The sequence below is a fragment of the Alosa alosa genome, chromosome 19 (assembly GCF_017589495.1).
Source record: "Alosa alosa isolate M-15738 ecotype Scorff River chromosome 19, AALO_Geno_1.1, whole genome shotgun sequence".
In the NCBI taxonomy this organism is placed as follows: domain Eukaryota; kingdom Metazoa; phylum Chordata; class Actinopteri; order Clupeiformes; family Clupeidae; genus Alosa; species Alosa alosa.
Window position 1 is genome coordinate 26440884 of NC_063207.1, and position 10333 is coordinate 26451216.

Sequence of the window (10333 nt, forward strand, 5' to 3'; positions counted from 1 at the left end):
CCCCCCCACACGCCCGGGCCAAACAGCCCGCTGTCCAATCCCATGATCCCCGGCATGACGGGCGGCGCGCCCTCTCGTAGCCTCGGCCCCCCTTCCAGTCCCATGCACCGGCCCCTGCTGTCCCCCCACATGCACCCGTCCTCCACGGGCTCGCTGGGTGGAGGGAACCCGCCCGGGATGATGCCTCCTCACCCTGGCGCCCACATGCCCGGCCTGCCCTTCCCTCCAGTCAACATGATGCCAGGCGGTCCACTGCCACACATGCCACCCATGATGAACTTCGGCTTGCCTTCGCTGGCACCGCTGGTGCCACCGCCCACACTACTGGTGCCGTACCCGGTGATCGTACCTCTACCCGTGCCTATACCCATCCCCGTACCCATCCCATACAGCCCCAAGGCCTCCGAGGACCGGCCTGGCAACGACGGCACGGTGCCCAGCAGACCGGCGTCAGGGCCTGCGGGGGACTCCAAAGACCCACGGCCCTTCACCCCCAGCTCCTCCAGGAGGGAGGGCGGGGAGTCCAAGAAGGGCTCCCCCAGCACGGACACTCTCTCGCTGGGCTACTCGGGCTACGCGCTGGGCCCCGAGAGGAGCAGGCCAGGAGTGGTGGATCTGACGGTGAAGGCAGAGAGTCCCAGCAGCGGCGCGGGCAGCCTCAGTAGCGGCAGCGGTCACTCTCATCGCTCTCTCTGCAGCTCGCCCGCCGCTCCGCCGACGGAGGGGGTGATCGACTTGACCACCGGCCGCCGCTCTCGACAGCAGCTGGTGATCCAGAGGGCAGTGCCCAGTGTGGAGGTGAAGGTGGAGGCTGACGGCGGTCAGCCAATGCCAGGTGAGGGAGAGGCCGGCCGGCAGGAGCCAAGCAGCAACGCCACAGGCCGTGGTGCGGAGGAGAGCGAGCGAGAAGCGGGCAGCGCTCTGGACTCAGTGGCCCTACCCTGCGCCGACCCCTCCTTCTGTGGCGCCACGCCCCCTCTCGCCCAGCCTATCACGTGCAGCGTCCCTGCGCTCCCCGCCCTGGCTACTCCGTCAGCCGCCGCTGCTGCAGCGGAGCTGGGCTCGGCCGCACCGTGCAATGTGATCGTGAACGGAGGTAGCGGCGCGCCAATCCTGGAGCCCGCGCGACCCCGGATGCCCGCGGCCGACCAGCGGCCCCTGCCGGCCGAGCAGGCCTCCGCCGAGCTGCTGGAGCGCGAGGAGCTGAAGGAGAACAGCTGCGCAGCCGCCGCCGAGTGGGACGCAGGTAAGAGGGGCGCTGCCGCCGCTGTCGCTGCCGTCAACAACAACAACAACGCGGAGGAGGCGGGGGGCGCCGGGGGCCCCGGGGAGCCCAGCTTGGCCGACCCCGGGGCCGTGCCCGATGAGGACCACGCGTACGCGCTGCCCCTGTTGCCCAAGGCTGGCTGCGTGATCCAGCCCGTGCCAAAGCCGGCCGATAAGACGGCCACCATCTTGCCCTGCGGCCTGGCCCCCCCGCTGACCGCCACGGGCCCCCCAGAGATGGAGCCGCCCTTGAAGAGGAGGTGCCTGCGCATCCGCAATCAGAACAAGTGAGAGGAGCCGCACAGGTTGGTCTGCTCACCCCTACGCCTTTGAGTTGCTACAGAAGAGAGCAGCCTGTGGTGCTCAGGGGTTTTCTCTCATAATGCCACTAACATCTTCAAAGTGTGCTCGTTCTCATGTTGCTCTTATGACTATGGTTCTAATAGAGTGCTATGCTCTGATGTCACCCTGTGCTTTGGTGTACACTGACAATGGAACATCCACTGTGTGCTCAGTTCCATAATATAATTTTGATATTGACAGCATTTTGTTTATTCATATACTTTTTTACTTTTTTATATCTTAGGTGACTATCCATATGATGGAAAAAAGAAACAATGATGTACGTGTTTTGATTATGGCACCATAGATTTTGCACAGATGGTGTACTTACACAAAAAAACAAAGCACTCGTAAAAGCACCATACATTCTGCGGAAGCTACAATCTCATGACCACCTGTTCAGCTCAACAACAGGAACACTGGTGTCAGCTGTCAAGAAAGCCTGATTAATAACGCATGTACTGTATCATGAATAATACATGTCTGCAATGCTGTTGCAAATGAAAAAAAGAGAACAGGTTGATGGTGTAAATCTGGATCTGCACACTAAGTCATATCATTACAAGGATAGGAATGTTCAATATGTAACTGCATTATTAATTAGGTTGCACATCGCTGCGGGTACATTAATTGAATTTAGCTTGACTGATTAAATAGATGTGCTTAGTCAAAGAATCGTTCAAAGAACATTTGACTGAGCTGTGTAGAGGCATAACAATCTTTTAACCCCTTTATATCTTTATGCGGTTGCAACAGTATTGCAAGACAAAATTTCAGAACTGATTGTACTCAATCAATCAAATACTAGATTATTCATCCTTGCATTTTTCTCTGTCTGTCTCTTTCTCTCTCTCTGCCTATCTGTTCCTCCTCTCCCCAGCTCTGACAGATGGCAGCCAACAGTCGACATGATGAAGAAAGTCCCTTGAGCAGCCACCAGCCACTTGCCCCTCGCCATAACAACCAGCCATCAATCAACCCTCCTCCACCACCACCACCACCACCACCACCATCACCACCACCTCCACCTCCACACACAGCTGCCTATAGTGGGCTCCTCGACTGGCTCACCACCACGCACCAGTCTCTGCCCCAGACTGACAGCATACTGTCGCTAATGACACGGAGCCTTCACCCAAGGGCCCCGTACGGGCCACCAAAACCCCCTCTTCTCACATTTCTCGCATTAGAGACATTCCTGTCATGAGGTGTCACCCCCCTCTCCGTAACCCCTCACCTGAGAGGTGATCCTCCGTGGACAGAGAGCTGACGGAGTCCCAGACCACACAGCTGGAGGACTGTGATGTGCTAAAGTAGCCTCTGCTCAGGCCTGCACTCCTCACCTGCAATCTCAGCCTCACTGGAACACTGATGTTGGACGACATTTTAACTGTATCTGAAAAATAAGGCTGTGTGTGTGTGTGTGTGTGTGTGTGTGTGTGTGTGTGTGTGTGTGTGTGTGTGTATGTACGTCCAGTGAAACCCAGTGCGCTGAGGCTGTCATCAGTGGCTAGGCCTCATAGAGGCTCCTGCTGGGGAAGGAGTCGGTGGAGATTTGCTGTACTGCACTGTGGACTGACCGGGTGCCAGGACAACATGGTCAGACGTCTGTGCCTCACAGACCCCCATCCCTCCCCTCTCTCTCTTTCTCTCTCTCTCTTCTGCTCTTTCTCCCTCTTTTTCTCTCTCCCTCGGTTTTTAACCCCACTTCCCCACACCTTTCGACCTCTCTCTCGGCCCCTACTGCAAGCAGCTGATGTTTATGAATTGGCCCAACTGAAAAAAAGACGAAGATGTTTAAAAAAAGAGAGAGGAACTCCTGGAAGGTGTAAAACAATCATGGGGGAATGTTTTTCTTGCTTAAAAAAATGAGAAGGTGAAGACGAGGAGATGAAATTTCATCCTCATGTCCTGTCAGTGTTTTTCCTCCGACTGAGTGACAAGGGGGAGCTAGGGACTCTCTCTCTCTCTCTCTCTCTCTCTCTCTCTCCCTCTCTCTCTCTCTCCTCCGTATGGACAGAACCAGAAGAAGAAAGTGGAGGTTGAGAAAGGGGAAAATGGAGTGTGTTGGACTGTTTCTTTTTTTTATTTCTTCATCATCTCCTTTTTTTTGTACATGATTTTCAAGCAGCGAGAGGATGTGCAATGGAGTATATGCTCACTGATTCATGGACAAACAGGGTAGAGACCTCACCAGCATAAACCTGGGCTTTGGGGGACGTGGGGGCCAAATCCTGCCACTGGCCACCCCTGGGTAGCAGTTCCGGTTCCATTCCACAGTTTATGCAGCAGCAGGTTGTTGTGCCAGCCAGCCTACACCAACTAATCCCAGACCATCCTAGTGCCATCATCGTGTTCAGACTATGTGTGGAGTGCGTGTGTGTGTGTGGAGAGGCCCTGCAGCAAGCTGGACTTTTTTTGGAGGACTGATCCAATCAGAACTTATTGCTGTTTTAGTCATGAAAACTAGCCACCAATCAGGGCCTCTGATTGCTCCAATTTTTTGATGTTGTTGAAGTTTAAGTCAAGACTGGACAGGGTTGATGAGTCTCGTTCTTCATTCATCAGTGAGTCCCATGTACAGGGGTCCTGAGACCTGTGTCTATGTCCGTGAGAAGTGTGTAAGCCATCTCTAAGATGGCTCAAATGAGTCTATGGTGGGCCAGCACGTGAAATTATACAGGAATTTGTCTTTGTAGACACATCAATCAGAAATGACTGGCTCTCTTTCTCTGTTGGGGTTAATCCAATATCTTTGTTGTGAAATCATTTGTTAGGGTTGCACTACTGACAACCAAGTAATGAGTCAGTGAGAATCAGCCAGCCTGAAGACCTTAGCAGGGGGGTGATGCTGAGCAAAGGCCCTGAATCAAAGGTAACACCTCTGTCTTTACATCTATGCAGTGCTAAATTCTCAGCCTAGGATCTTTTTGTTCATAATGTGTCATTGACTTTCCTGTTATGAAATGGGAAAGTTGTCTCTTTTAGAGAGTTTACTCATTTTTGAGTATAATTTGTGAGGACAACCCTTGCGCTTAAATTACATGTCCTTTTCTAGCACTGGAGCGCACCAGTGTGGCCCAAGAGATTTTAGATGCCAAGTACTTGTCACCAAGATTTACTTTGAGCTCACAGGAAGTCGAGCAGCCAAGCTGATATACAATACATATTGTATCTGCAGACCAACAAACCACTAGTGTTATAATTTCGCACTCGAGCACATCCGTAATACAGTTGACTTTCAATGACTGTGTGCGGAAATGGAAATTTGAGCTCGAGCGTGTGTGCGTCCTTGCCACACTGCCAAAAAAGTGAGCGGTCTCCTAAAGCCAAATCCTTGAAAATGTACAGATAGGGTCAACAGATAGTAACACTTAATTCAAGCCAAAACATCACATGTAAAGGAGTCCAATTAGACGCAGAGTTACGTATGTCTGCCACACAGTCTATATAAATGTTTAAATAGTCTGATGTCTGGTCACTAGCATCTAATCAGAAAAAAAAGAAATACTCAGCAAGCTAAAGTTGAGATTTCTTCTGCTAGTGTGGGATTTCCTGCAAAATCCAGAGCTCACTGTGTATGTGCCAGATTTTTTTTCCCCTTAATTTTTTGTACCAAAAAAAGCCTCCCTCTGCTCTGATTTTCATGTTCTTTTCAATCTGTCTCACCAAAGTTGACCGAAGTCTCCCCCCTGCCCCCCCGCCACTCTCACAGTCCTCTCCTTCTCCCTCCTGCTCACTTTTTTCCCTCCCTCCGCTCCTGGACGGTACACAAAGGGAGGTGTAATCTCACTCCATCCCCCTTACCTCTTTCCTGAGGAATTTGGTTTCACGTTAAATGTTTTTCTTTTCTCTTTTTTTCCGAAAGAAAGCTCAGAGGTCTAATTGTTACACGTTTCAACTGGCTCCTCATCTCCATTTTACATTGGGCCCTGTGTCAGTCTGCAGGGAGTTAGTTTACTGGAAAGCTCCATGCTTTACTCTTTTTTGCATACCCCATACTAGCGCTCTTTAAATGTTGAAGGAAAGTTCAGATTTATATCTACCCCTACCACAAGTGTTTGTAAACATACACAGACATTCACAATCAGTACCTTATGCACACGGAAGCATACCCACATGTATGGACAATACAAACACACATGATAAATGCATGATGAGTCAAAAGCAGTGGATTTGCGCTGTATATCACTGTTGATTGATCCCTCTCTCTCTCTCTCTCTCTCTCTACACCTCTCTGCTGCTCTCTCTGTCTTTCTCTCTCTCTTGTACTCTGTCCCAGTGTTTGTCTGTCTTTATGTCCGCCAAGCCAGTGGAACCAGACACCAGTGTCCAGATTAGAGACTGTTGACTCAGAGAGTGCTCCGTAACCCAACCTGGCCCGTGTTGATGGTCAGGCATTTCAGAGTTGGTTCACTCACGCCAAGTGTGGGATCGAGTGTCCCTCTAATTAATGCCTCCGATTTCTTCTGTTGCTTTTTTGCTCATTTGTCTTCGTGATTTTTCCAGATTCAAGCCCTTAAACGGTCCGGGGGCTCTTGCTCTCAGACACACCAGCAAGCACGTACAGTACTGTACACCAGTGCACATGCACTTAATATCCTGCTAAGGACATTGTGTGAACATATACTCAGACCACACACACACACACACATCCATACACACACCACGTCTGCACATTGTCTCTTTCTCTCTCTCTCTCTCTCTCACACACTCACACATTACACATACACACACACACACACACACTACATATACAGATATGTTATCTCTATATTTAAATAAATGGCGGAAACACACACACACACTCACACACACTTGCCCACACTGCTCAGGGAAACACACACGTCTCCTGGACTGAGGAAAAATCTTTTTTTAAAATTGATTAGATATCCTGTTTCTCAGCTGTCATGTCTACCCTTATCATGTTACCATAACTCTTCTTACAAAGGTACTGTTTTGTTTTGGGGGGGGTTTCCTGAGGGGGCAATAGTGTGACAGATATGATTGAAAGCCTGACAAGCTATATACACAGACACACATGCATGTACACACACACAGTCTAATTGTACTGATATGTATAACCTTACAGAAAGAGCTATGTTTCCAAACACTCACATTCACTGTAATTCACTCACCATGGGCCACCCATTCATTTACAAGCCTTCAGCCAAGCCTGCGGTAATATCAAATGCTCTGTTATTTCTTTGCTTTGCCCCACTGACAAAAAGGCCATTCTTAATCCATAAGTGCACCCAGGTCTGTGTGTAAGGCCAGAGATATGGAAATATGATTTCCATTTCTCAGTTTGCATGTCTGTGCGACCTTGCTGGTGTAACCGTAGCTGGGAGACGGTTTGAGACAGATATAGCGATGAAACTGGAAACTGTTGTAGTGACTGCGGTTCCTGACAGACGTGGGAGACTGTGGGAGACAATGACACCAGCTTTTGTTGTGTGGCAGAAATATCTGTGTGTGTCATTGTGTTCGTGTGTGTGTGTGTGTGTGTGTGTGATTGTGTGGCTTACCTGACCGCAGACTGACACTGCCCTTGACTGATGTAGATAGTGAGACTCCACAACTGATGTTCTCCCCCATCTTGCTCAAGCTGCTGACTCATACTGTAGACATGTGCATAACCTTTGAATCACACTTGATGTTTGTCCATGTCACATTCATAAAAAGACTGGTGCCCACTGATGTTTCTGAAGTAAAAGCACATCACAGATTAGCATGGTTGCAGGACTACAACTACATGAGTTGCAAATGCTGTAGTCCTCAATGGTTTTTGCATGGTATTTTTCTTTGAAAATAGAAAAGAAAAGAAAAGAAAAAGACCATATTGCAAAAAGGCAACAAAGCTATAGCAGTCTGGTCAAGCCCCTAAGAATGAGGGCATTAGCAAAGAATGTGGTAATATGGCAACATCTCCAGCAGGTGTCAGTGTGGTTATATTCTGTGTTTTAACAACGTACCCGAAAAGAAAAAAAGTGATTTAAAAACATGGGAAACTATGTTCCTAGGCATATTACATACAATGGCATAAGGATTGTCCATGGGATACGGTGGGACTGCCAATTACATGTGTGAGCCACAAACAAGAGCTCATAAACATCATATGGGTTGAAGTGCGTAATGTACAGCATGTGAGTGCACATGTTAAAGAGTTCATGATTGGGTCAAATGTGCCAATGTGAAAATGTACAAATGCACATCTTTGCAAGTCTGTAATTAGGGAGAACCTATTCTTACTCTTTTGACACATGCACACACTTACGTACCAACATATATAGAGAGAAAAAACAATACCAGCACTACCAGTTATATTCTCATCTTTCAGAACACTCTATTAAGCATTTTGGAAGCATCCAGTGGTCTTGGCATTATTAACTTCATAGCACCACTGAAGTGGCATCTGTTCTAGTCCTAGCTGCGGAGGCATCTGGCACTGAACGCAACAGTTGTTGATTCTGTTGGTTATTGGGATGGGGCATGGGATAGACAGGGGGAGCGGCCTAGTAACTTACTCAACCAGAGAGGATGACTACAGCAAGAGCCAGAATTATGCAATGACAACTTCCTACTCTTTAAGTATGAGGGATTTGTGAAAATCAAGATAAACAACAACAAGAAAAAAACAACAAACATTTGTAATGTTTTAGTGTTACTTTTCAACGGTGAACAGAAATGCTGCCTTAAATCTCGCTTGTGCGCTCCATAGGTCAGACAATGAAGAAGATGCTTGCTTGTTTAAAATCCCACTTTGTAAAAAACAAAACTTACAAAAAAAAATCAAAACAACTTTGTTATCTTGCTAGTGTTGATGTATAGATGCTTTTCTGTGACTTGTATGACCCCAGATTTTGCTAAATCTATTTACCCAGCTTCCCCACCCCCTCCTCACTCCCACTCCCTTCCTCTGTACATTGACCTTGTGGTGAATTCTCAACTTTTTTGTGTACTTGCAGAACATTTTATAGTATTATTTATTATTGACAAGTGTTTGCATTTGCAAATGATGAAAGAGAGAGAGAGAGAGAGAGAGAGAGAGAGAGAGAGAGGTTCTTTGGACAGCACATTTTGCTGCAACATAGTTGCCCGGTGAAGAGTGTGTCTGTTCTTTTCTAATTTAAAGGGAGAAAACAGCTTGATGAGCGAAAAGAAAAAAGAAAAACTCTTGTCTTTTTATTATGAAGTTGTTATAAAACTTGTTGCCAAGATTTGCTTTACAATGTATCATTTTTTTGTGTTGTAACAGTATTTGTTTTACCCGGTGAATTGCTTATTGAAAATAATAAATAGAGGCCCACACCAACAGTTTTCTCTGTGTTTTTGTCTTGCAATTCCAATGGGAACTGAAGTCACTGTTTATTCTTGTCAAATACAGCCTGTTGAGTTACAACAACCTTTAGATATAGATTTCTGAAGCATCTTAAAATTAAGTTTCAACACAGATATTTTTTTCTCGCAATTCCTTCACAGAACTTAGGGGCTTAGAGAAGGCTCTGTTGAAGTTGTCAGTTAAACCAAAACATCCAAACATGTCCTGTTATGACCTCATAATCCTACACAGGAAAATAAGGATGTGTTCTCTGTTCTCTTACAAGCATATAATTGAAAAGATAGGCCCTACCGTGGGATTCCTTATTGGTTAATTGTCTTTCCTTCATGTACTGAAACTAAACGATAAGCTCCCTGGTTTGATTTATTCTTCGAGGAGCATTTGTGGTGTTATGCAGCTTTAAAACTTGCTGCTCCTTTGTTCCTTTTTCTAAGATTTTGGAAGACTCGTGGCTTTTGTGACTGGTTGAATGATTTCCAGTTGGCTGATGTGGAAATAAAAGATACCTGCACTTACCTTTTGCATTATGGGTTTGTTACAGTCTTTTGTACGAACTAAAGCTATAGTGTGGGGTGTGGGAGCGTTGACCCACAATATTTGTGCATAGCCTACATGGCATTAAATTAACTTTTGTGAGACTTTAGACTTTGCTTACCATTTAAACTACAGACCATCTTGGTAAATTGATGATGCCAATATCGTGTTTCATACTACAGTGCAACTGGAATGTTTTTGGACATTTTCCACATTTTGTTATGTTTCAGACTCTTCTTAAACTGAAATCTTAATTTCTCATCAATCTACACACAATAATCCACCACAAAAAGCAGGTGTTTGGAGTGTTTTGTATAAATGTATATAATATAATATATGTATGTATATATATATATAAGAGACAGAAATATCTCATTTACATAAGCATTCATACCCTTTGTTATGACGCTTTTAATTGAGCTCTGGTTATAACTTGATTGGAGTCCACCTGTGCCTAAATGAATTCATTGGACATCATTAGGAAAGGCACACATCTGTCTATATAAGGCCTCAAAGTGTCAGAGCGAAAACCAAACCACAAGGTCAAGAGAATTGTCCGTAGATGTGAGCCAGGGTTATGTGAAGACAGATCTGGGGAAGAATACAAGAAACCTTTGGCAGCATTGATAGTGCCCAAGAGCACCATTCTCAAATGGAAAAGATTGGAACAACCAACAGTTCTCCTAGACCTGGCCGCTCAGCCAAACTGACTAATCTGGGACAAAGGGCCTTGGTCAGACAGGTAACCAAGGACCCAATCGTCACTACAGTATATGAATGAGATCCAGAGTTCCTTTGTGGACATGGGAGAACCCTTACAGAAGGACAAACAAAAATACCTCATAAAGA

The 10333-nt window shown here is 46.7% G+C and overlaps 1 protein-coding gene across 8 annotated transcripts in view; it reads left to right on the forward strand.

The window, feature by feature from the left end:
• The window catches only part of sobpa (sine oculis binding protein homolog (Drosophila) a), a 56488-nt gene extending 47563 nt beyond the window's left edge, over positions 1–8925 (forward strand). For 7 of the 8 annotated variants that reach the window (XM_048227802.1, XM_048227806.1, XM_048227803.1 and 4 more), the window contains 2 exons: positions 1–1571; positions 2489–8925. The exon at positions 1–1571 is cut by the window's left edge and continues 585 nt beyond it. In XM_048227802.1, coding sequence (XP_048083759.1) covers positions 1–1557 — 1557 coding nt within the window. In that variant the 3' untranslated portion in view covers positions 1558–1571; positions 2489–8925. The remainder of the gene's footprint in view (positions 1572–2488) is intronic. The other variant, XM_048227808.1, reaches the window with a different exon arrangement.
• The last annotated feature ends 1408 nt before the right edge of the window (positions 8926–10333 follow it).